The sequence below is a fragment of the Nyctereutes procyonoides genome, unplaced genomic scaffold, assembly GCF_905146905.1.
Source record: "Nyctereutes procyonoides isolate TBG_1078 unplaced genomic scaffold, NYPRO_anot_genome, whole genome shotgun sequence".
NCBI classification, from domain to species: domain Eukaryota; kingdom Metazoa; phylum Chordata; class Mammalia; order Carnivora; family Canidae; genus Nyctereutes; species Nyctereutes procyonoides.
In genome coordinates this window covers 64,911-85,886 of record NW_026575052.1, presented here as the reverse complement: position 1 = coordinate 85,886, position 20,976 = coordinate 64,911, and the positions used below count along the sequence as shown (strand labels likewise).

The 20,976-nt window shown below is 51.7% G+C and overlaps 2 protein-coding genes across 2 annotated transcripts in view; one reads left to right on the top strand and one right to left on the bottom strand.

The window, feature by feature from the left end:
• PEX14 (peroxisomal biogenesis factor 14) overlaps positions 1-5,939 on the bottom strand; it is a 139,071-nt gene extending 133,132 nt beyond the window's left edge. The window contains exon 1 of the mRNA XM_055331209.1: positions 5,866-5,939. Within this exon, the coding sequence (XP_055187184.1) occupies positions 5,866-5,901 (36 nt within the window). The 5' untranslated portion in view covers positions 5,902-5,939. The remainder of the gene's footprint in view (positions 1-5,865) is intronic.
• Positions 5,940-8,193: 2,254 nt separating this feature from the next.
• DFFA (DNA fragmentation factor subunit alpha) lies at positions 8,194-19,052 on the top strand. Its single transcript, XM_055331091.1, has 6 exons — positions 8,194-8,389; positions 10,906-11,067; positions 12,347-12,489; positions 15,295-15,484; positions 15,668-15,819; positions 16,437-19,052. The coding sequence occupies exons 1-6, from the start codon at positions 8,266-8,268 to the stop codon at positions 16,644-16,646; spliced, it is 981 nt and encodes a 326-aa protein (XP_055187066.1). The 5' UTR covers positions 8,194-8,265; the 3' UTR covers positions 16,647-19,052.
• Positions 19,053-20,976: the final 1,924 nt, after the last annotated feature.

Genomic DNA, 20,976 nt, shown 5'->3' with positions numbered 1-20,976 from the left:
AACAAGCTTTCTTAAAGAATTGATTCTAAAATTTGTAAGGAAATGAAATAGACCAAAGCTAAAACAATTTTGGAAAACAATAAAATCAAAATATATTACACTACCTGATTTTAAGATTTTAAGATTTACTATAAAGCTACAGCAATAAAGACAGTATTTCATGTGCAATAGGATAGACATAGAAATAAATGAAACAAAATAGAGCTCAGAAACTGACCTATGTATATATAATTTTTTAATTTTTTAAAAATATTTTGTTTATTTACAGAGAAAGAATGAGAGAGAGAGAGAGAGAGAGAGAGAGAGCGCGAGCGCACGCAAGCACAGGCAGGGTGAAGGGCAGAGAGAGAAGCAGACTCCTTGCTGAGCAGGGAGCCCAATATGGGCCTCGGTCCGGGACTCCAGGATCACAGCCTGAGCCAAAGGCAGATGTCTAACCAACTGAGCTACCCAGGCACTCCCAATTTTTCAATTTTTGACAAAAGTGGCAAGACAATTCAATGGAGAAAGTGTAATCTGTTCAACAGATGATACTGAAATAAGTCATATCCATAAGGGGGAATAAAATGAACCCTGGCCTCTACCAGTAAGCATATGAAAAGATCCTAATGTTAATAGTCATCACAAAATCCAAATCAAAGCCACAAGGAAATACCACTACATATTCACTAGAATGGCTAAAATTAAAAAGACACAATACCAAGTGTGGGTGTGGATGTAGGACAAATGGAATGCTCATATATTGCTGGTGAGAATAAAAACTAATACAACTTTGCAAAAACACTTAGGTAGTTTATTATAAGACTAAACATATACCTATCATGTGACCCAACAATTCCACTGATAAGTATTTACAAAAAGAAAAAAAAGAAAGAAAACCTATCTCTTCACAATACATGAGTATTTATAGTAATCCCAAACTAGAACCAATCACGTGGGGGAACAGACTCGAAGGTGACTTTCAGGATCCCCAGCTCCTAGTATCCATGCCCCGAGTGGTCCCATTGGCATGAATGGCCCCTGTGACTCGCTTCTAGCCAACAGGGCATGGATGGCAAAGGTGGCAGGAAGCATGTAATTAACATGTGTGTGATTACACTACGTATGACTCCCCTACTGGCTTTGAGGAAGCCAAGTGACCATGTCAGGAAGACCCCTGTGCCAAAAAACTGAGGGTGGCCCCTGGCTGACTGCCAGTAACAAAGTGAGGTACTCAGTCTGCAGGCCATAAGGAACTAAATGCTGCCAAAAGCCATATGTGCTAGGAAGCAGATCCTTCCCCAGTCAAGATCCACATGAGATCACAGCCCCAGCAAACACCTTGATGTCTTGCCTTGTGAGGCTCAGCTAAACTGTGTCCTGACTCACGAAAACTGAAACAAAGAATGTGTGTTTTTGGTAATCTGTATAAATCTATTGTAATACTGTTATGCAGTAAGAGATGATTAACAGAATCCAAATGTCTATAAACTGGTGAACAGATGAACAAATTGTGACATACCTATACAAGAGAATATTGCACACGAATAAAAAGTAATGAATTGGGATCCCTGGGTGGCGCAGCGGTTTGGCGCCTGCCTTTGGCTCAGGGCGCGATCCTGGAGACCCGGGATCGAGTCCCATATCGGGCTCCCGGTGCATGGAGCCTGCTTCTCCCTCTGCCTGTGTCTCTGCCTCTCTCTCTCTGTGACTATCATAAATAAATAAATTTTAAAAAAAAAGTAAAAAAAAAAAGTAATGAATTACTGACACAACAATGTAAGTTAATGTAAGTTCCTCAAACGTTACTCTGAGCAAAAGAATTGAGACACAAGGGGCACCTGGGGGGCTCAAGGGTTGAGCATCTGCCTTCTGCTCAGGTCCTGATCTCAGGGTCGTGGGCTTGAGTCCCGCATCGGGCTCCCCGCAGGGAGCCTGCTTCTCCCTCTGCCTGTGTGTCTGCCTCTTTCTGTTTGTCTCTCATGAATAATAAATAAAATCTTAAAAAAAAAGAGAGACACAGACAAAAGAACGCATACATTATGAATTCATTCAAAAGGACTAAAATCACTGCCGAACATAATCAATAGTGATAGCAGTTCAGATTTCCTGAGGCCAAAGGCCAGTACTTACTGGGACACAGCATAAGGGAACATGTAGGAATACCAGAATTGTTTTGATCTTGATTGTGGTAGTGGCTATATAGGTATATAAATTTGTCAAAACTCATTAAATTGACCACAACACACCTACTAGAATTCCACAGTAAAAGTTTTGGCCATAAGGACTCTGTCACTCAATAAACTATTAAATTAATCTATGGATTATGAATAATGGATATAATCAGACTAGGGGCAACCTTTAAGGGGGTTGGACAGTGACAGGAAGGACACCAGGGAGGCTTCTGAGGTCCTTGTAATGTTTGATTTCATAATGTAAGTACTGGTTACATATGTATGTTCACGCTGAAAATTCACCAAGCTAGATACAGGGCTTATGTGCTTTCTACGTATATGTTAAACTTCAGTAAAAAAAAAAAAAAAAAAGGGATCCCTGGGTGGCGCAGCAGTTTGGCGCCTGCCTTTGGCCCAGGGCGCGATCCTGGAGACCCGGGATCGAGTCCCACGTCGGGCTCCCGGTGCATGAGGCCTGCTTCTCCCTCTGCCTGTGTGTCTCTGCCTCTCCCTCTTTCTCTCTGTGACTATCATAAATAAAAAAAAAAAAAGAAAGAAAGAAAGAAATAGAAATTTAAAGACTAGGGGATCATTCTAGATTAAAGCGTACTAAGAGAAAAATCAACGCAATCCCTATTTCTTGATTGGATTTGGAGTTTTCTTAATAGGGAGAATCTGAATGTGGACTGTATTATTAAATATTTTATCGATATTAAATTTCTTGTGTGATAATGGTATTATGGTTACATTAGACAATAATCTCACTCTTATGACAAGGTGAAGTATTCTAGGATGGAATACCATGATGTCTGTAACTCACTCTCAAATCCTTAAAAAAAAATACATGTAAAGAGACAGGAATAAAGCAAACTCAGCAAAATGTAAACACTGTATCTCAAAGTTCTTATGGGAGTTTTACAAGAGTTCCCTCTGTTACTCCTTCAACATTTCTACAGGTTGGAAATTCTTCAAAATAAAAAAAAAAAGTTGAGGGGAAAAATACCTCATTTGAACTACTATTACTCAAGAGTTCGGCAGACTTCCAAACCTGTGCATAGATTCTTCAAGAAGGAAACTAACACTCACTGAGCACTTAGTGTGCAGCAGATGTTCTTTACATTCATGATTTCAGTCAACCCTCAGAACAATGCTTCAGGGTAATCATTATTTTACAAAGGGAAAAATAGGTCAGAGAGGTGGAGTGGCAAGTGAGTGCTGGAGTTCAAAGTCTGTCGGGACACAAGGCCGTGCTCTTCTACTCCTTACTGTCTCCACTGGGTTCTTCTCCCTTCCCTGCTTCTGTGTTTTCTCAATCCCAAATGTAGTCTATCCAGGGAATCTCAACGGACCTGAAATCTATATTCTGTAATACGTTCCATATTCAATAACCACTAAACAATTAGACTGAATCATGCTTCTGCTCTTCTGGTGGAGAAGTGCAGAAACAGGATAACAGCTCCCACTCCTATGGGCCATACCACGAACAGACTAGAAGGGCCTCTCCTAAGAGATCAACCATGCAAACTGGAGTAACATGGGGGAAACAGAACAAGGATGAGAAGCAATAAATATGATTTCTAAGTCCAAGAGAATGTCTTGAAAAAAGACCAAAAAGGTCAGCATTAAGAAAAAAAGCAAGTGCGTCACCATCTAAGAGTCACAAAGGACAGCTAGGATAAACACCAGCATTCGGGGTATTCCTTTAAATTGGAAAGAAATTGCTCCAGAACAAAGAAAAGAACAGCTTTAGTGGGCTGGTAGTCAACATGTGAAAAACCATATCCTAAAACATTGTAATAAGGCTTGAGAAAGATTTCTCTTGTTGGCGAGTGAAAATCCAGAGTTCAACGAATGCAATAACAACATCACAGCATGGCAAGCACTATTCCAAAATAAGTTAATTTGGGGACACCTGGGTGGCTCAGTCGCTTAAGTGTCTGACTCTTGGTTTTGGCTCAAGTCATGATCTCTGGTCTGGGGATGAAGCCCCCGGCTGGCTCCACACTCAGCAGAGAAGTCTGCTTGAGACCCTCTCTCTCTCCTCTTCCCTCTGCCCCTGCCCTGCTTGCACACACGGGTGCACACATTCTTTCTCTCAAATAAATCTTCAAAAGGTTTAAATAAGTTAATTTGTTTACTCCTCAGAGAAACCCTCGAAGACAGGCACCAGAATCACTCCTAGTGTGCAGATGGAGAAACCAAAGCCAAAGAAAGCAGTGAGCCGTGAGGCTAGGATCCTACGCCTGCAGGATGGCGCCGGGGCCCACGCCGCTGTTCTCCGCGGCCTCTCAAAGGAGGGAAGGGTGGAACGAGAGACCGAGGCCACAAGGCCGACCGACGGAGACCTTCTGTGAAATAAGCACTGACTCGTCCCGAAGGTAAAATGTGTTCCTTCCTGCAAACCAGGTTTACAGGAATTCGCAAGTGATCCTTTCCACTCCACTCTGCTTTGACTGCAGAACCGGGGAAGCCGCGTGGATCAGCATCTGACAGCGAGGCGGCAAGCGAGTCCTGCGGGAGCTGGTTCCTGGTCAGTGAGCACCTGCGGCTTAGTGCTAGACACGGACAGGATCCGGCATGGAGGCCAGCGTCCTGGGGCAGCCCCAGCTCCAGCAGCTCTGGACAGGAGCGCAAAGGACAGGCAGAGCCGACAAGCCAACAGGTGCGGGCCAAAGCCCCGCAAAGGGCCTGGGAGCCGCTGCACACCTACCGGGGGACAATCTCCTGAACCAAGGGGCCCTCGGGCACTAGGACGGTGCAGGTGGCGGGCTGTTGGGGGCCTTCCCCGCGCTGGCGACCTAAGGCCCTGGAGGAGTCGGGGCTGACGGCCGCCGTCCGAGCGGTGGGCGACCCTAGCACGCGGCGGTCGGCAGAGCCGGGTTTCCAGGGGCCCCGCGGCGCGAGGCCGGAGGGGGCCCGGCCGCCTCGGGATCCCAGACCGCCCGGGGCTCCCGCCGCTCCGACCCGCGCGTCGTCTCCGAGGCGCTCGCGGGAGCAGAAGCTGGTCTGGGGGCAGGTGCTGTCCGTGCCGGGGCTGCGGAAGCCCCACCGCCAGGGACGCGGAGGGGGCGGCTTCAGGCGGCGCCCCCCGGCGACGAAGGAGGGAGCTGGAGCGGGAGGGGCGGGGTCAGGGTCGCGTCGGGGTCGGGTCGGGGTCGGGGTCGGGGTCGGGGTCGAGTCGGAGTCGGGGTCGAGTCGGAGTCGGGGTTGGCATCGGGGTCCGGCGTCGGGGTCGGGGTCGGATCGGCGTCGGGTCGGCGTCAGGGGCGGGGTCGGCGTCGGGGTCGGGTCGGGTCGGGTCGGGGTCGCGGTCCGGCCTCCGGCTCCCCCGCCCGCGCCGCCCCGCCCGCGGATCCCGTCCCGGAGGCCCCGCACCGCGACCTGCTGGGGCCCGGCTGTGGCAGGAGCCCCGGGCCCGCGAGGCGTGGGGCCGACCCCGCGGCCGACGGGCGGGAGCAGGCGGCTCTGCAGGCGGCGGCCCCCCCGCGCCCCCCCCCCGAGGCCCACGGCCCCTCGCGGCCGCCCCCGGGCAGGAGCCCCGCCGCCGCGGCCGCCTGCGCCCCGAGGGTCCCGCCGCCTCCCGGCCGAGCGCGGGCGGCACCGACCCGCGCGGGGCCGCCGGGGGCGGGGCCGGGGGCCTGAGGTCGCGGCCGCCGGGCGGGGAGGCTCGGGGCGCCGCGGCAGCCGCGGCGGGGCAGCCCTCTCCCCTCACCTGGCTCGGCGGCTCTGCCTGCTCCGAGGACGCCATCTTCCTGAGGCCTGGCTAATCCATCGCCGCTGGGCGAGCGCCTCCCAGGAGCCCCCACGCGCTCGCCCGCCCAGACCAGAGCAGCCGGCACTGAGCAGTCGATGAGGGCGCCTGCGGGAGCCCCGACCCCGAGCGGGGCGCGCTCGCACGGCCGGGTCACCGCGCGTGTGCCCTCGGGCCCCGCTGCCGGCAGCATCCTGAGCCCGTCCTCGCTGCATCATTCTCCCTGCGTTAAGTCGCTGTCCGGCCCCACGGTGCCTCGGGCACAGGCATGGACTCGCTAGGTCTCGAACGAATGAACGAATGGGAAGGAACGTGGAAGTGGAAATATTTTTTTTGATTTTTATTTATTTATGATAGTCACAGAGAGAGAGAGAGGCAGAGACACAGGCAGGGGGAGAAGCAGGCTCCATGCACCGGGAGCCCAACGCGGGATTCGATCCCGGGTCTGCAGGATCGCGCCCCGGGCCAAAGGCAGGCGCCCAACCGCTGCGCCCCCCAGGGATCCCCAGGAACGTGGAAATTAATCAGGAAATGGTCCGGCTCGGTATCGTTTGCGGAGAGCCTACCGCGGATGCTCACCCAACCGCAGCATCTGAGGAGTCCGCCCGCGGCTTGCACGCCGCCGGGGGGACGCTGAACGCGGCTTTCCGCCGAGGAGATCCTTCTCGTCCTCTAGAGTCATCGAGTTGTTAGGTTTTAGGCCGAGTGTAGGGTCGCACACAAAGACTGCACGTGTTACACAATGGGCCAGTCCATATTGCGGTGTTTTGATGGATTATGGAGTATTCAAAAGGGCTGCCTCAAGGAACAGTTCTCCCTACAAAGATTGTTGTTTTGTGTTTCTTGGTTTGTTTTTGTTTTTAAGATTTTATTTATTCATTCATGAGAGACACACAGAGAGGTAGAGACAGAGGCAGAGGGAGAAGCGGGCTCCACGCGGGGAGGCCAAGGTGAGGCTCAATCCCAGGACCCCGGGGTCATGACCTGAGTCCAAGGCACGCCCAACCACCGAGCCCCCCAGGTGCCCCCAACACTGTTTTAAACGCTTACCCTTATCTTATGAGATAATGCCTTATTTTCTTATAAACAAAGTATGGAAGAGACTGAATGAATATGGCCTATTTCTCATTTACACAATAGGCCTCCCCTTTTAAGCGAGGAACTTTTTAAAGTTTTTTACTATTATTTTAATATTAAACGTTTTTCAGAGGGGGTAAGTAGTAGTATTAGAAAAAAGAGGAATATGGGCAACCTGGGTGGCTCAGCGGTTTAGTGCCGCCTTCCGCCCAGGGCGTGACCCTGGAGACCTGGGATCGAGTCCTGCATCAAGCTCCCTGCAGGGAGCCTGCTTCTCCCTCTGCCTGCGTCTCTGTCTCTGTGTCTCTCATGGATAAATAAATAAAATTAAAAAAAAAAAAAAAGGAATTTATTGCCAAGCAGCAGCTGGACAATGTCAAACAGTGATTTAGTTCGAATCTTTCCCTTTCCTCTCTGATTTCTTTGAGACCTGAATGTTTAATCTGGTTATATAAGTGTTTCGCTCCAGGATCCCAACCCAATTTGCACAGATAAAGCTGGGAATCCAACTGGTGGAAACGTATGAGTGTCTTATGCTTCTCTGTTAAATTTTCAACAGGACTGAAAACTACAGTCATCAATTTTTAAAATTCCTTCAGGGGCGCCTGGGTGGCTCAGTCGGTTGAGCATCTGCCTTTAGCTCAGGTCATGATCCCTGGGTCCTTGGATCCAGTCCCACGTTGGGCTCCCTGCTCTCTGGGGAGTCTGCTTCTCCCTCTCCCTCTGCTTATCATCCCCCCTGCTTGTGCTCTCTGTCTGTCAAAAAAATAAAATCTTGAAAAAAAATTGACTTCCTTCAGATTATCCTGAGGTTTGAGACATCTCGCAGATCCTTTAAGCATGAAGAGGGAAAACAAATTAATACGGCACAATGACAGACTGTTTAGGCATTAATATCATGCATCTATGTATGTAAATAAGAGTGCGCTAAAAACCCAAGGGAGTATACATGTGTCTTTCATAATTCAAAATAAATCCCTATTGACCTCATTTTGATCCCGCTTTTGAGACTAAACATAAAGTAGAAAAAACACTTCTCTGCCAAATCCAGCAACGTAACGAAGTAGGCTCTGAGTGCAGAGACTACATCTCCCGGCATGCCCCCGGAGCCAGACGTGATTAGCGGCAACTGGAACTACAGCTCCCGGCGTGCCTCGGTCCCACGCGTGACGTGCCGCAGCGAGAACTACATCTCCCGGCACGCCCCGGGCTGGGGAGGGGCGGGACGGCGTCGCGCAGGGCCTCGCCGGCTTCCCCGGGTCGGCCGGGCCCGCTCTGCGGAGGATGGCGCTGGTCGGGGCCGCCGAGGCCGAGACCCGGACTCTGAAGCCGTGTGTGCTGCGCCGCAACCACAGCCGCGAGCAGCACGGCGTGGCGGCCTCGAGCCTCGAGGAGCTGAGGCGCAAGGGTGGGCGCGGGCCGCGGGCGGGGGCTGAAGGCGCGGGCGCTGCCGAGCCGGCCTGGCGAGGGTGTCCGCGGGGCGGCGGGGTCCGGGGGGGCTCCCTGCAGGGTCCTGAGCGGGCTCCGGGGGGGCTCCCTGCAGGGTCCTGGGCGGGCTCCGGGCGGGCTCCCTGCAGGGTCCTGGGCGGGCTCCGGGGGGGGACTCCCTGCAGGGTCCTGGGCGGGCTCCGGGCGGGGCCTGCGGTCCGGGGGGGCTCCCTGCAGGGTCCTGGGCGGGCTCAGGGCGGGCTCCCTGCAGGGTCCTGAGCGGGCTCCGGGGGGGCTCCCTGCAGGGTCCTGGGCGGGCTCCTGGGCGGCTCGGCGGGCTCCCTGCAGGGTCCTGAGCGGGCTCCGGGGGGGGCTCCCTGCAGGGTCCTGGGCGGGCTCCGGGCGGGCTCCCTGCAGGGTCCTGGGCGGGCTCCGGGGGGGCTCCCTGCAGGGTCCTGGGCGGGCTCCGGGCGGGCTCCCTGCAGGGTCCTGGGCGGGCTCCGGGGGGGCTCCCTGCAGGGTCCTGGGCGGGCTCCTGAGCGGGCTCCGGGGGGCTCCCTGCAGGGTCCTGAGCGGGCTCCTGGGCGGGCTCCGGGGGGGCTCCCTGCAGGGTCCTGGGCGGGCTCCTGAGCGGGCTCCGGGGGGGCTCCCTGCAGGGTCCTGAGCGGGCTCCTGGGCGGCTCCGGGCGGGCTCCTGGGCGGGCTCCCTGCAGGGTCCTGAGTGGGCTCCGGGCGGGCTCCCTGCAGGGTCCTGAGTGGGCTCCGGGCGGGCTCCCTGCAGGGTCCTGAGTGGGCTCCGGGCGGGCTCCCTGCAGGGTCCTGAGTGGGCTCCGGGCGGGCTCCGGCGGGGCTCCCTGCAGGGTCCTGGGCGGGCTCCAGGCGGACTCCCTGCAGGGTCCTGAGTGGGCTCCGGGCCGGCTCCCTGCAGGGTCCTGGGCGGGCTCCGGGGGGGCTCCCTGCAGGGTCCTGAGCGGGCTCCTGGGCGGCTCCGGGCGGGCTCCCTGCAGGGTCCTGGGCGGGCTCCTGGGCGTTTGGCTACCTCGCTGCAGCTCGGGCGAGGAGCACATGCCATAAGCCGCCCCACGCGCCCCAGCTGCTGCACCTTCAGCTTCCTCACGAGCAGAATATGAGGTTTCCAGTCCTATTTACAGGATTGTTGCGACTCTCAAAGCCGATGATGCGTTTACATGAAATATTATGAGCCAGTAGCAATAGATTGTTTATTCAGGGAAGCTCTGAGAGGTGAAAGGTGAGAGCCGAGCCCTCCCCGGGAATCTGCATCCAGGGTGGGTGTCGGTGCGCGGTGCTTCCTCTCGGAGTCACCGAGACCCACAAGATCCCACAGACCCAGGAGCAGACAAAGCATCATAAAGGCTTTAGTGACGCGATTCTTGCTGCATCAGTGCTCCTATATTTCTGGGGCATTAGGGTTGCTGAAGTTTCAGTTCCCCTGAGCGCATGGTCCGGATGCACGGGGCACAGAAGCTGGTGTCGGAGCTTGTGTTCTCTGGAGCAGCCTCGGGAGGCTTGCTGTTCTGTTTGGGTGCCGGACAGCATCGCCCAGCCCGATCGGTAGTCTCCGGGCCACTTTGCTGCTCTCTCTCCTCCCTTTCACATCTTAGGCTTTGCCATCGCTAAATGGGATGGTCACAGACCTGCCCTGGACAAGCCTCTTGCCCTTTGACCATAAAGTTGAGAAGCCATCGATACAAACTTCTGCTTCTCTTGGGCCTTCGTGTAGGGTTAGAAAGGCTGCAGAACGACGCCACGAAGAACACAAAGCCGTTTCCTTTTTTTCTATTTCTTTCTTTCAACATTTGACAGAATTTGAGGTGACCACTGCTTAAATGAATGAAAGGCCGCTCGTTCACAAGGAATCAGACTTTGTTTTTCATCCAAGTAAAGATGCGAGTGCCTCCCAATGTGGATATAGAGCAGCTGGAGGAAAGTCTCAGGAGTCAGGCTGTGGGTTTAAATCTCAACTCTGACACTTACCGTGGGACTTTGGACAAGTTACCTGACCTCCCTGGGCCTTGAGTTTGACATCTGTAAAATGGAAATAGCAATCGTACCTACCTTACAGGATTTTTAGGAGATTAAATACTGTATACAAAAGGCACTTATTACCAGGCATGTGGGAAGTGGTATATTAACGCTAGTAACTGTAGTTGTTATTGTAGTTCCTGTTAACTACCAAGAATTCTGCTGTGCTCCGGGAACACATGTGTAGTGAGAGTCCAGAGACTGATGTAGTTTCTTTTATTATTATTATTTATTTTTTATTTATGACAGTCACAGAGAGAGAGAGAGGCAGAGACATAGGCAGAGGGAGAAGCAGGCTCCATGCACCGGGAGCCTGACGTGGGATTCGATCCTGGGTCTCCAGGATCGCGCCCCGGGCCAAAGACAGGCGCCAAACCGCTGCGCCACCCAGGGATCCCCTGATGTAGTTTCTTATGGATACTTGTCAACTGCCAAATATTCTATTCCTCTCAGCCTGTGACATTCTGGCCATTGATAAGTCCCTGGCACCAGTCACCCTGGTCCTGGCAGAGGATGGCACCATCGTGGATGATGACGATTACTTCCTGTGTCTGCCTTCCAATACTAAGTTCGTAGCGTTGGCCAGTAACGAGAAGTGGACATACAACAATTCAGGTGAGAAACTCTGGCCATATACAAAATCACCTGCAATACAACAGCCGCCATGATTCGGTTTAGTGCACAGCCACCTGGTTGCTGCTCGTCTGGTTCGGCATTTATGCAGCCAACGTTTACTGAGCACCTTCTGCATGCCAAGCAAGGCATGGTGCTGAGTCTTGGGGGAAAGATGAATGAGATGTGGGCTCAGTTATCAAATAACTCATAGAACAAAAGTAACTAAAATGCAGCATGGCCACGGGAGATCAGTGCCGTAGGTGGAGTCAGGCTGCCAGGCTTCACTCCAGATTGTTATTTACTAGCTGTGTGACCTTGGGCACGTTTCCTAACTTCTTAGCACCTTACTGAGGTAATGATTATAGTACCTCTCTCTCCTAGGGTGTTGTAGGGATGATAGAACATAATATATATCAAACCAGGGTTTCTTGACAATGCTATTGACATTTTGGGCTGGAGAATTCTTTGTTGTGGCATCTGTCCTGTCCATTGCAGGATGTTTGGCAGCATCCCTGCACTTTGCCCACTAGATACCAGTAGTGTCCCTTTACCCCAATCCTGACAACCAAAAATGCCTTCTGACGTTGTCAGATGTCTTCTTGGGGAGGCAAAATCACTCCCAGTTGAGAACCACTGATAAAAAGCATTTAGGTCTTGTCTGATACCCAGAAAGGACTCGGTAAATGTTAACATCGTCATCGTTACTATAGATACAAAGGGACTAATATTGATGAATGGGATCGAAGGCTAAAAAAGTGTCCCCGTTGAAGACGGTCCCCATGCCACTAAATTGAGGGAATCCCTCTTCAGCAGCGGCCCTGCCAGCCACCTTTGTACTCAGCCCCAGGGACTGTGTCTACGGCTCCTCCAGTCAGGGACAAGACTAATCCCAAGCACAGAAGTGCTGGCGACAATGAATGTCTTTGTATACAAAAACAAGCCCCAGAGACACAAAAACTCACCTAAAGGGAAATGTGGTAGGGTCCTGCGTGTGCATGACAATGCTTCCGGTTTAAAGTGGCTTCTTTCTGTAAGGAAGATACAGAGCAGTTTCCCACGGAAATAGATAAAAGGTAGAAGAGAAGGGAAAATCTAGGTCTTGGATGAGGATTGTGCTTCCCACGAATCCTTGAGAAAAGGCGCTTCCTTCACCACTGACATTAAATGGTCAGTCGGAAGGACGTACAGATATCCTCGAGGCCTGTGTGTTGGAGGAGGAGGTGAAAACAGCACTGTAGGTCACTCTGACTGTGACTGGTCTTTTTCTCCCCTACATCAGATGGAGGCACAGCCTGGATTTCCCAAGAGTCCTTTGATGTGGATGAGACAGACAGTGGGGCAGGGCTGAAGTGGAAGAATGTGGCCAGGCAGCTGAAGGAAGATCTATCCAGCATCATCCTCCTGTCGGAGGAAGACCTCCAGGTGAGGCCCCTCTGCAGCCTGCAGCCACACTCTGTCACCCGGCCTCCGCTGCCCCCAACCCCTTAGTTTCCATGTGCCTTCCCATAATAATTCAATTATTTCTTAATTTTTAAACAGTATTTTGTTGACAACCAAGACTTTTCATTTTCTAATTCTCGCACCTACAGTGGAAAATACAGATGCCTGGGGGCACCTGGGGGTGCAGTCGGTTAAGGGCCCGCCTCTCGATTTCAGCTCAGGTCATGATCTTGGGGTTGTGAGATTGAGCTCCACGTTGGGCTCTATGCTCAGTGCAGAGTCTGCTTGAGATTCTCCTTCCCTCTGCTCCTCCCCTTGCTCATACTCTCTCTCCCTCTCTCTCAAAATAATAAAATCTTGGGCAGCCCGGGTGGCTCAGCGGTTTAGTGCTGCCTTCAGCCCAGGACGTGATCCTGGAGACCCAGGATCGAGTCCCACGTCAGGCTCCCTGCATGGAGTCTGCTTCTCCCTCCGCCTATGTCTCTGCCTTTCTCTCTCTCTCTCTTCTCTGAGTTTCTCATGAGTAAATAAATAAAATCTTTAAAATATATTATAATAATAATAATTAATAATAAAATCTTAGAAAAAAAAGACAGGAAGATGCTCAGGCTCCACATAGACCTAGTTCGGCTCACCAGAGGAGTTAAGGATGTAGTGCCAAAGAATGTGGAGTCAGGAGGAGCCAGATTAAATCCCAGCTCCATCCACTATGACTTTGAGCCAGTAAGGCTCTTTGCATGCATTTCCTGTCCAGTAAAACTGGTATGAAAATAGTATGTGTTAATTCCAAAAAATATTTCTTGAGCCCTTGCCCTGTGCCTGGCATGGTTCTGTCTGGGGGTACAGTGACGAACAAGCCAGACAGAGAATTCCAATGGAGGGAGGCAGACAAAACAGGAAGCATATTGGAGGAGGAGTAGGTGGGGCAGTGTGCCGAGGGCGGCGGGGCTAGTAGTCTAGATTGGGGGCTCCAGGGAGGCCCCTGCCAGGAGGTGGCTTTTTAGTAATTTTTTAAACTTATAAACTTACATATTTTTGAATAAATAATGAAAATACATTCACATGGCTCAAAATCCAAGAGGTACAGAAGAGTATACTGGTAGCCAAAAAGTGAAACCAGCCCAAATGCTCATGCACCAATGAATGAGTAAATGTGGTCTGTCCACACAGTGGAATATTATGCAGCCCTTAAAAAGAAGGAAGTATTGGGATCCCTGGGTGGCTCAGCGGTTTAGCGCCTGCCTTTGGCCCAGGGCACGATCCTGGAGACCCGGGATCGAATCCCACGTCAGGCTCCCGGTGCACGGAGCCTGCTTCTCCCTCTGCCTGTGTCTCTGCCCCTCTCTCTCTCTCTCTGTGTGACTATCATAAATAAATAAAAATTAAAAAAAAAAAAGAAGTATTAACCCATTGCTGTGACACAGATAAGCCTTCAAAATATGCTGAGCAAAAGAAGCCAGACATGAAAGGCCACAGATGGGGGATCCCTGGGTGGCTTAGCGGTTTGGCACCTGCCTTTGGTCCAGGGCGCGATCCTGGAGTCCCGGGATCGAGTCCCATGTCAGGTTCCCATCCGGGAGCCTGCTTCTCCCTTTGCCTGTGTCTCTGCTTCTCTCTCTCTGTCTGTGTCTATCATGAATAAATAAATAAAATCTTTAAAAAAAAAAAAAAGGCCACAGATTTTATAGTCACATTTATATGAAGTGGCCAGAATATGCAAATCTGTACAAAGTAGAAGATAGGTTAGGGCTGCCAGGGCCTGGGGTTGGGAGCTTTGAGGAGAAATAGTACATACTAAGGAGTACAGTTCTTTTCGGGGTAGTGAAAATGTTCTAAACTGGATCGTGGTGATGACTGCACAACTCTGAATGTTCTAACCCACTTAGGTGTACGCTCTACAGGGATGAATCGTGTGGCATGTGTCTTCTATACCAATAAAGCTGTTTTTTGGAGGGTGGGTGATACACACAAAAAATCTGAGTCCTGCCCCTAGCCACCGGGTTTCCCTTCCCAGAGATAAGCAATATCTCAGTTTCCCATTCTACAGATATTTTATATACCAGACAAATATGTTTTCTCCTCCCTTCTATTACACGAGTTGAAGCATATCTACTTTTTCTTTAAGAAATATTTGGAGAGCGGCACCTGGGTGGCTCAGTTGGGTGAGCCTCCAATTCTTGATTTTGGATCAGGTCATGCTCTCAGGGGTCGTGGCTCCACGCTCAGCAGGGAGTCTGCTTGAGACTCCCTCTCCCTTTCCCTCCCCCCCCCGCCCACCACCACGTGCACACACACATCTCTCTAAAATAAATCTTAAAAAAAAAAATATTCCAGGGTTGCTGGGTGGCTTAGTTGGTGAAGCATCTCCCTCCCTCTGCCTGCTGCTCCTCCTGCTTGTGCTCTCTCTCTCTCTCTCTCTGTCAAATAAATAAATACAATGATAAAATGTTTGGAGAGTATTCTAGATCAGTATATAAAAGACACTTGTTCCCCTTTTTTCACCACTGCATAATATTCCCTTTTGTACATGTACCATGACTTGTTTAAGGGGTCTCCCCCACTCTTGGACATTTGGGTTATGCTGCAAAAAACTTAGACCAATGTCGTCTCGCACACGTGCTTGTCCATAAAACAAATTCCCAGCAGCGTGGTTGCCGCACCCTGGCAGGTTCGCAAGAGGCGGCAAGTACACGGATTGCTGAAGGAAGGAGGGAGCCTGCCGAGGACAGGTTGGGGCCGCCGTGTGTTGACAGTATCTTCAGGTTAAAGTCTGTGTTTGCTTGTTAGGTGCTCATCGATGTTCCGTGTTCAGACCTGGCTCAGGAACTTTGCCAAAGTTGCATCACAGTGCAGGGGCTCCAGGACACTCTCCAGCAGGTTCTTGACCAGAGGGAGGAAGCCCGTCAGTCCAAGCAGCTCTTGGAGCTTTACCTCCAGGCTTTGGAGAAGGAAGGCAGCATCCTGTCAAAGCAGCAAGGTAGGACTCAGTGGCCAGGGGAGTCACCCTGAGGGCCGAGGGCCTGGAGAGCCTTTCCTGGGGGAGCCGGCATTCCTGATGTGCTCCAGGAAGGGTGAAGCCACAGCTGCTGGCCTCCTGAAGTGGCGCGCTCCCGTCTTGCTCATTGCTGCTTGCGATCCCTGTCTCACGTCTGCTTTGCAGCGTCCAGCGGCAACCTCAGCGACGAGGTGGATGCGGGCGACACGGGCAGTAACGGCGAGAGCACCTCCGAGAGCGCACTCGCGAGCCAGGTCCTCGCCGCGCTGAAGGAGAAGCCGGCCCCGGAGCTGAGCCTGTCCAGTCAGGATTTGGAGGTGGGCGAGAACCGGGGGCCCTGAGCCCCCCCACCCCCCGCAGTGCAGCCCTGCAGACCCCCCTGGCGGGAGGGCATGAGGCTCAGCGCAGCTGACTCGGAGCTGCCGTTCGACTGGGCTGTGCCAGCTGTCCCATTTAATCTCTATGAAAATGGCTTGAACGAAATGGGGCCCTCGCTCTGCTCCTCAGACATCATGCTCTGGGCCCAGGGCTACAGAACGAGCCAAGCTGGCAGGGGGGACGCAGGGCTCAGGCTTCTGGCTCTGTCGGCACTTGAGGAGGCTCCGTACTCGTAAACCATCGGAGGGAAAGGCTCGTCCGGGGGGTCCCTCGCGTCCTCCTCGGCGAGCGCCTCCCCAGTGTAGCTGGAAGGGGGGACACCTGTGACCGGTGTGCGGCCGCGTTTCCCTAAGTGGAGGACTTTACAGTTGCTCCCGGGAAACTTCCCTGCAGAGACCCGCTCCTGTTGGCGTCAGAGGGTAAGACGAGGCCCGTGACCGCCGACTGGGCGAAGCCGGCATTGGAGCACGCAGACTAGCGCGGGCTGTGCCCCTGGGCGCGGGGGCCGCCGCTGAGGAGGGCGGCCGCGGCTCTCACTGGTTCTCTCTCGCCGCAGCTGGTCACCAGGGAAGACCCCCGGGCGCTGGCCGCTGCCCTGAGCTGGGGCCTCGGGAAGACGGAAGCCGTGCAGCAGGCCTGTCGCCAGGAGCTCAGCCTGCGCCTCCAGCAGGTGCAGAGCCTGCGCTCCTTGCGGAGCATGTCGGCGAGGAGCCCGCGGCCCGCACAACCGCAGGAGCCCAAGCGAGCCAGGAGGGAGCCCACGTAGCCACAGCTGGGAGGCCCGTGACCTTGTTTTATTTTCCATAAACCCCTTGTGCCTGGATCTCCCAAGCTGCTGCGTCACGGTGCGACCCTGACCCCGACCCCTGCCTCACCCGCTCTCCTGCAAGTGGCCAGACACCAGCCTCCCGCCGCCCGGAGAGCCCTCCGCCTGCCCTGGATGCTCAGCTGCGGCAACAGCGCCCCACGCCTTCCCAGGGCACCTCGCGTCCTCCGTTGGACAGAAGCTGTAAGCGCAGTGGAGAGAAAGGGCCGTGTTTCAGGCTCCCCGTCCTTGTTCTGAAGCCAGAGCTGCAGAATGTCAGACACAAATCATGGTGGAGAAGGTGACGTAACAGAGTTGGTTTACAGCCGCAAACTTGTTTCTCCAGGAGTTTCTCGGTTTGTGTAAAGGCGCGTATTAAGTCTGCAGACCTAGGGACACAGGGAGAGTGTGGTTCGCCATTTCCAATTGTGAGATTATGTCTGTTGCCGGTTGTCTACTCTGTTTTATCGGCCCCTGGGAGGAAAGGTCATTAAATTGATCTCCATGCGATACGACTGTGTGTGTCTCTGGGTGCAGAGCAGAGGCTTCTGGTCCATATACATCCTGTTCCTGTACAGACTTGTTCTTAGGGTTTCGTACACCGATTTGGAACAGATTTTCAACATCTCCATCTTTGCCCCACGAATCAAAAATACTGGCTGGGGTTAGTCTGTCCGGTACACTGCAGAGCTTCAGTCGGCAGCTCGGGCGACGCCGAGCAGAGCGGCAAGCCCAGCCCGCAGCTGAAACGGTTAAACGAAGCGGCTGAGGAAGATCCGAGTACCTGGCACGGAGCAGGTCCCCTCAGCTCCCCAGGGGCGGCGCGGAGCAGGAGCAAGACAGCTGCGGAGGCTCCCGTCTGGGTCCATGAGGCGAAGACCTTAGTCTGCAAACTCCAGCCAAGTGCGTAGCGTGCACAGCTGCAGACGCATTATGTTGCCCCTGGTGCCGTTTACCTTCCCAGTGCCCGTGCCTCCAGGCCTTCTAGAACAGAAACGTAGCAGCACAGCAATATATCTACAAATAGGAGAGCGAGCAGGGCAGCCTGCCCTTCTCTCTCAGGAGAGGAGAACGTCCAAGGAACCAGCGGGGACTAATGAGCTCCGCATTAGCCGTCTTCCATTCCTCCGACTCCAGTCAAATGTCGGTCCCCATTAGGCAATTGGCTTTGACAGGAGCTGTGCTAATTACCACTTACCAACCTCTAATTTCTGGGGAAAAGCAAAAGGAAAAAAAAAGCGAATGGGTTTTCATTTTTCAGAGAGAAGGGATAAAATAATAGTAGTCTGGGAAAAGAAAACCTGCATTAGTTACAAAAATGATTAATGTGCCTTTACTAACCAGATTGATTGTTTAGCTGTTTTATTTCTTAGTCATCCACAAAAATTTTTTCTTTTTTCCTTCAGGGTTTTTCTCCATTCTATTTTATATGTAGGGTTTTGCCTTAAATTATCTCAGCTGTGTCTTGTATTACTTGAAGTTTTTTTTTAAAAGATTTATTCATAGAGGCAGAGACACAGGCGGTGGAAGTTTTTTTTAAAAAGATTTATTCATAGAGGCAGAGAGAGAGAGGCAGAGACACAGGCGGAGGGAGAGGCAGGTGCCAAACCACTGAGCCACCCAGGGATCCCCTGTAAAATCTTTTTTTTTTTTATTTTTTTTTTTATTTTTACGATAGTCATACAGAGAGAGAGAGAGGCAGAGACACAGGCAGAGGGAGAAGCAGGCTCCATGAACAGGGAGCCCGACGTGGGATTCGAGCCCAGGTCTCCAGGATCGCGCCCTGGGCCAAAGGCAGGCGCCAAACCGCTGCGCCACCCAGGGATCCCTGTAAAATCTTTTTTAAAAGAACACACTTTGGGATGCCTGGGTGGTTCAGCCGTTTAGCGCCGCCTTCAGCCCAGGGCGTGACCTCGGTGTCCTGGGATCAAGTCCATGTCGCTCTCCCTGCAGGGAGCCTGCTTCTCCCTCTGCCTGTGTCTCTGCCTCTCTATGTGTCTCTCATAAATAAGTAAAATATTTAAAAATAATAATAAAAAGTAAAAGAACACACTTTGCAGTCACAAGGAAGTGAACCAACTGCTTCATGCATAAATACTGGATTTTCCTCAATATTTCCAAGAACTATTGTCAAAAATCTAGCTTCTCTGACAGTTTGTAATTATTTTAAGAAGACAAGTGGGGGATCCCTGGGTGGCTCAGCGGTTTAGCACCTGCCTTTGGCCCAGGGCGTGATCCTGGAGTCCCGGGATCGAGTCCCATGTCGGGCTCCCAACATGAAGCCTGCTTCTCCCTCTGCCTGTGTCTCTGCCTCCCCCCCCCCGCCATGTCTATCATGAATAAATAAATAAAATCTTTAAAAAAGTGCATGTATTTTTGATCATTTAATTATAAGTGGAACAGATAAATTAGCATTACTTTTATTAGGGTTATGACAAGCTAGAAATAGTGGGTAACCCAGGTGCCCTTTGCCTCTTCCTTTCTTGTCTAGAAACTGAAATTTTCCTTCTTTTTAATACCTACCTTTTCCTCTTCTGATTTCTTGAAAATGGAACTCGGGGGCTCCCTAAGTGGCTCAATTGGAAGAGTGTGTGACTCTTGATGTTTGATCATGAGTTTGAACCCCACATTGGGTGTAAAAATTATTTAAATAAACTTAAAAAAATAGAATTCATATCTCTATTGGAGAAGTTGCTATTAAGATGTGGGTGGTGAAAGGTTTATGTCACACTCAATTCTTCCTCAGCAGTTAAGGATCCATTCTGGTGCCAAATATTCGAACTAAGCAAGCGGGGTGCCTGGGTGGCTCAACTGGTTGAATGTCTGACTCCATTTCGGCTCAGATTGTGATCACAGGGTCGTGGGATAGAGCCCTGCGTCCGGCTCCACACTCTGCGGGGAATCTGCTTGAGATTCTCTCCCTCTCCCTCTGCCCCTCCTACTCACTCTCTCAATCTCGCTCTCTAAAATAAATAAATCTTTTAAAAAATGCATGAAGATGAATTATAAGTTGTCCAGGTGCTGAGGCCCACATCCACACACTTGTCTATACTGAACTACAGAAAGGAATACGTTGAGAACAGTCTACCCAAAACCTGATGATAGAAAATGACCCTAATATACCCTTTTTACCCTAATGTATTCATCATGAGCATATTAATCTAGTCTAACATGCAGTCAAAGCCAGTTAACATTTTTTTTAAGTCCCCTGGACTAAGGTAAGCTTAAACTTGACGGATTTCCTGCCAGTCTCATTAGTAGGGCCTCATTATCCTTCAGCTATAACTTAGTTCAAAGTTTTAGGTCCCTCATCCTAAGGACTGTGTATGTATGACCCCAACTGAAACTGAAAAACAATCAGTATGTTTATCTTCTAGAAAAATGTTAAAAGACAAAGTTCTGAAGGTTAGCTGGCCTTTCAGGCTGGCATCTTCCACCAGTGCACTGACCCAATTACTGGCCTAAAGCTGCTGTGTTTGGAAATATGGATGCTATTAAGGCTCCTCCGTCACATTATACTTTACTCAGCTAGTAATTATGAATATGAGCTCAGCTCTGCAGAAAACAGAACGGAATGGTCAGCAGTCATACTCCATGTCTGCTCCCCTGGTGTCCAGAGAAGAGAGAAAGATTACAGCGCTCCTCCAGCTGGCCTTTGCCAATTTTCCTCCTGCTAGGCCTGACCCTCAGAAACTTCCTGTAACTCTAGGTATGAATCTCTGAACTTCAAAGTTTAGCATCTAAAAACCTTCACCCGGGATCCCTGGGTGGCGCAGCGGTTTGGCACCTGCCTTTGGCCCAGGGCGCAATCCTGGAGACCCGGGATCGAATCCCACGTTGGGCTCCCGGTGCATGGAGCCTGCTTCTCCCTCTGCCTGTGTCTCTGCCTCTCTCTCGATCTCTCTCTCTGTGTGACTATCATAAATTAAAAAAACAAAAATAAAAAAATAAAATTAAATAAAATAAAACCTTCACCCTGGGCAGCCTGGGGGCTCTGTGGTTTAGCGCTGCCTTCAGTCCAGGGCATGATCCTGGAGACGGGGGATCGAGTCCCACGTCCGGCTCCCTGCATGGAGCCTGCTTCTCCCTCTGCCTGTGTCTCTGCCTCTCTCTGTCTCCCATGAATAAATAAAATTTTTAAAAATCTTTAAAAAACAACCACCACAACAAAAATGATCACTTTGGGGTGCGCCTGGCTGGCTCAGTTGGTGGAGCACAAGACTTTTCACCTCGGGGTCATGAGCTCAAGCCTATGTCGGGTATATAGATTACTAAAAATAAGATATTTTAA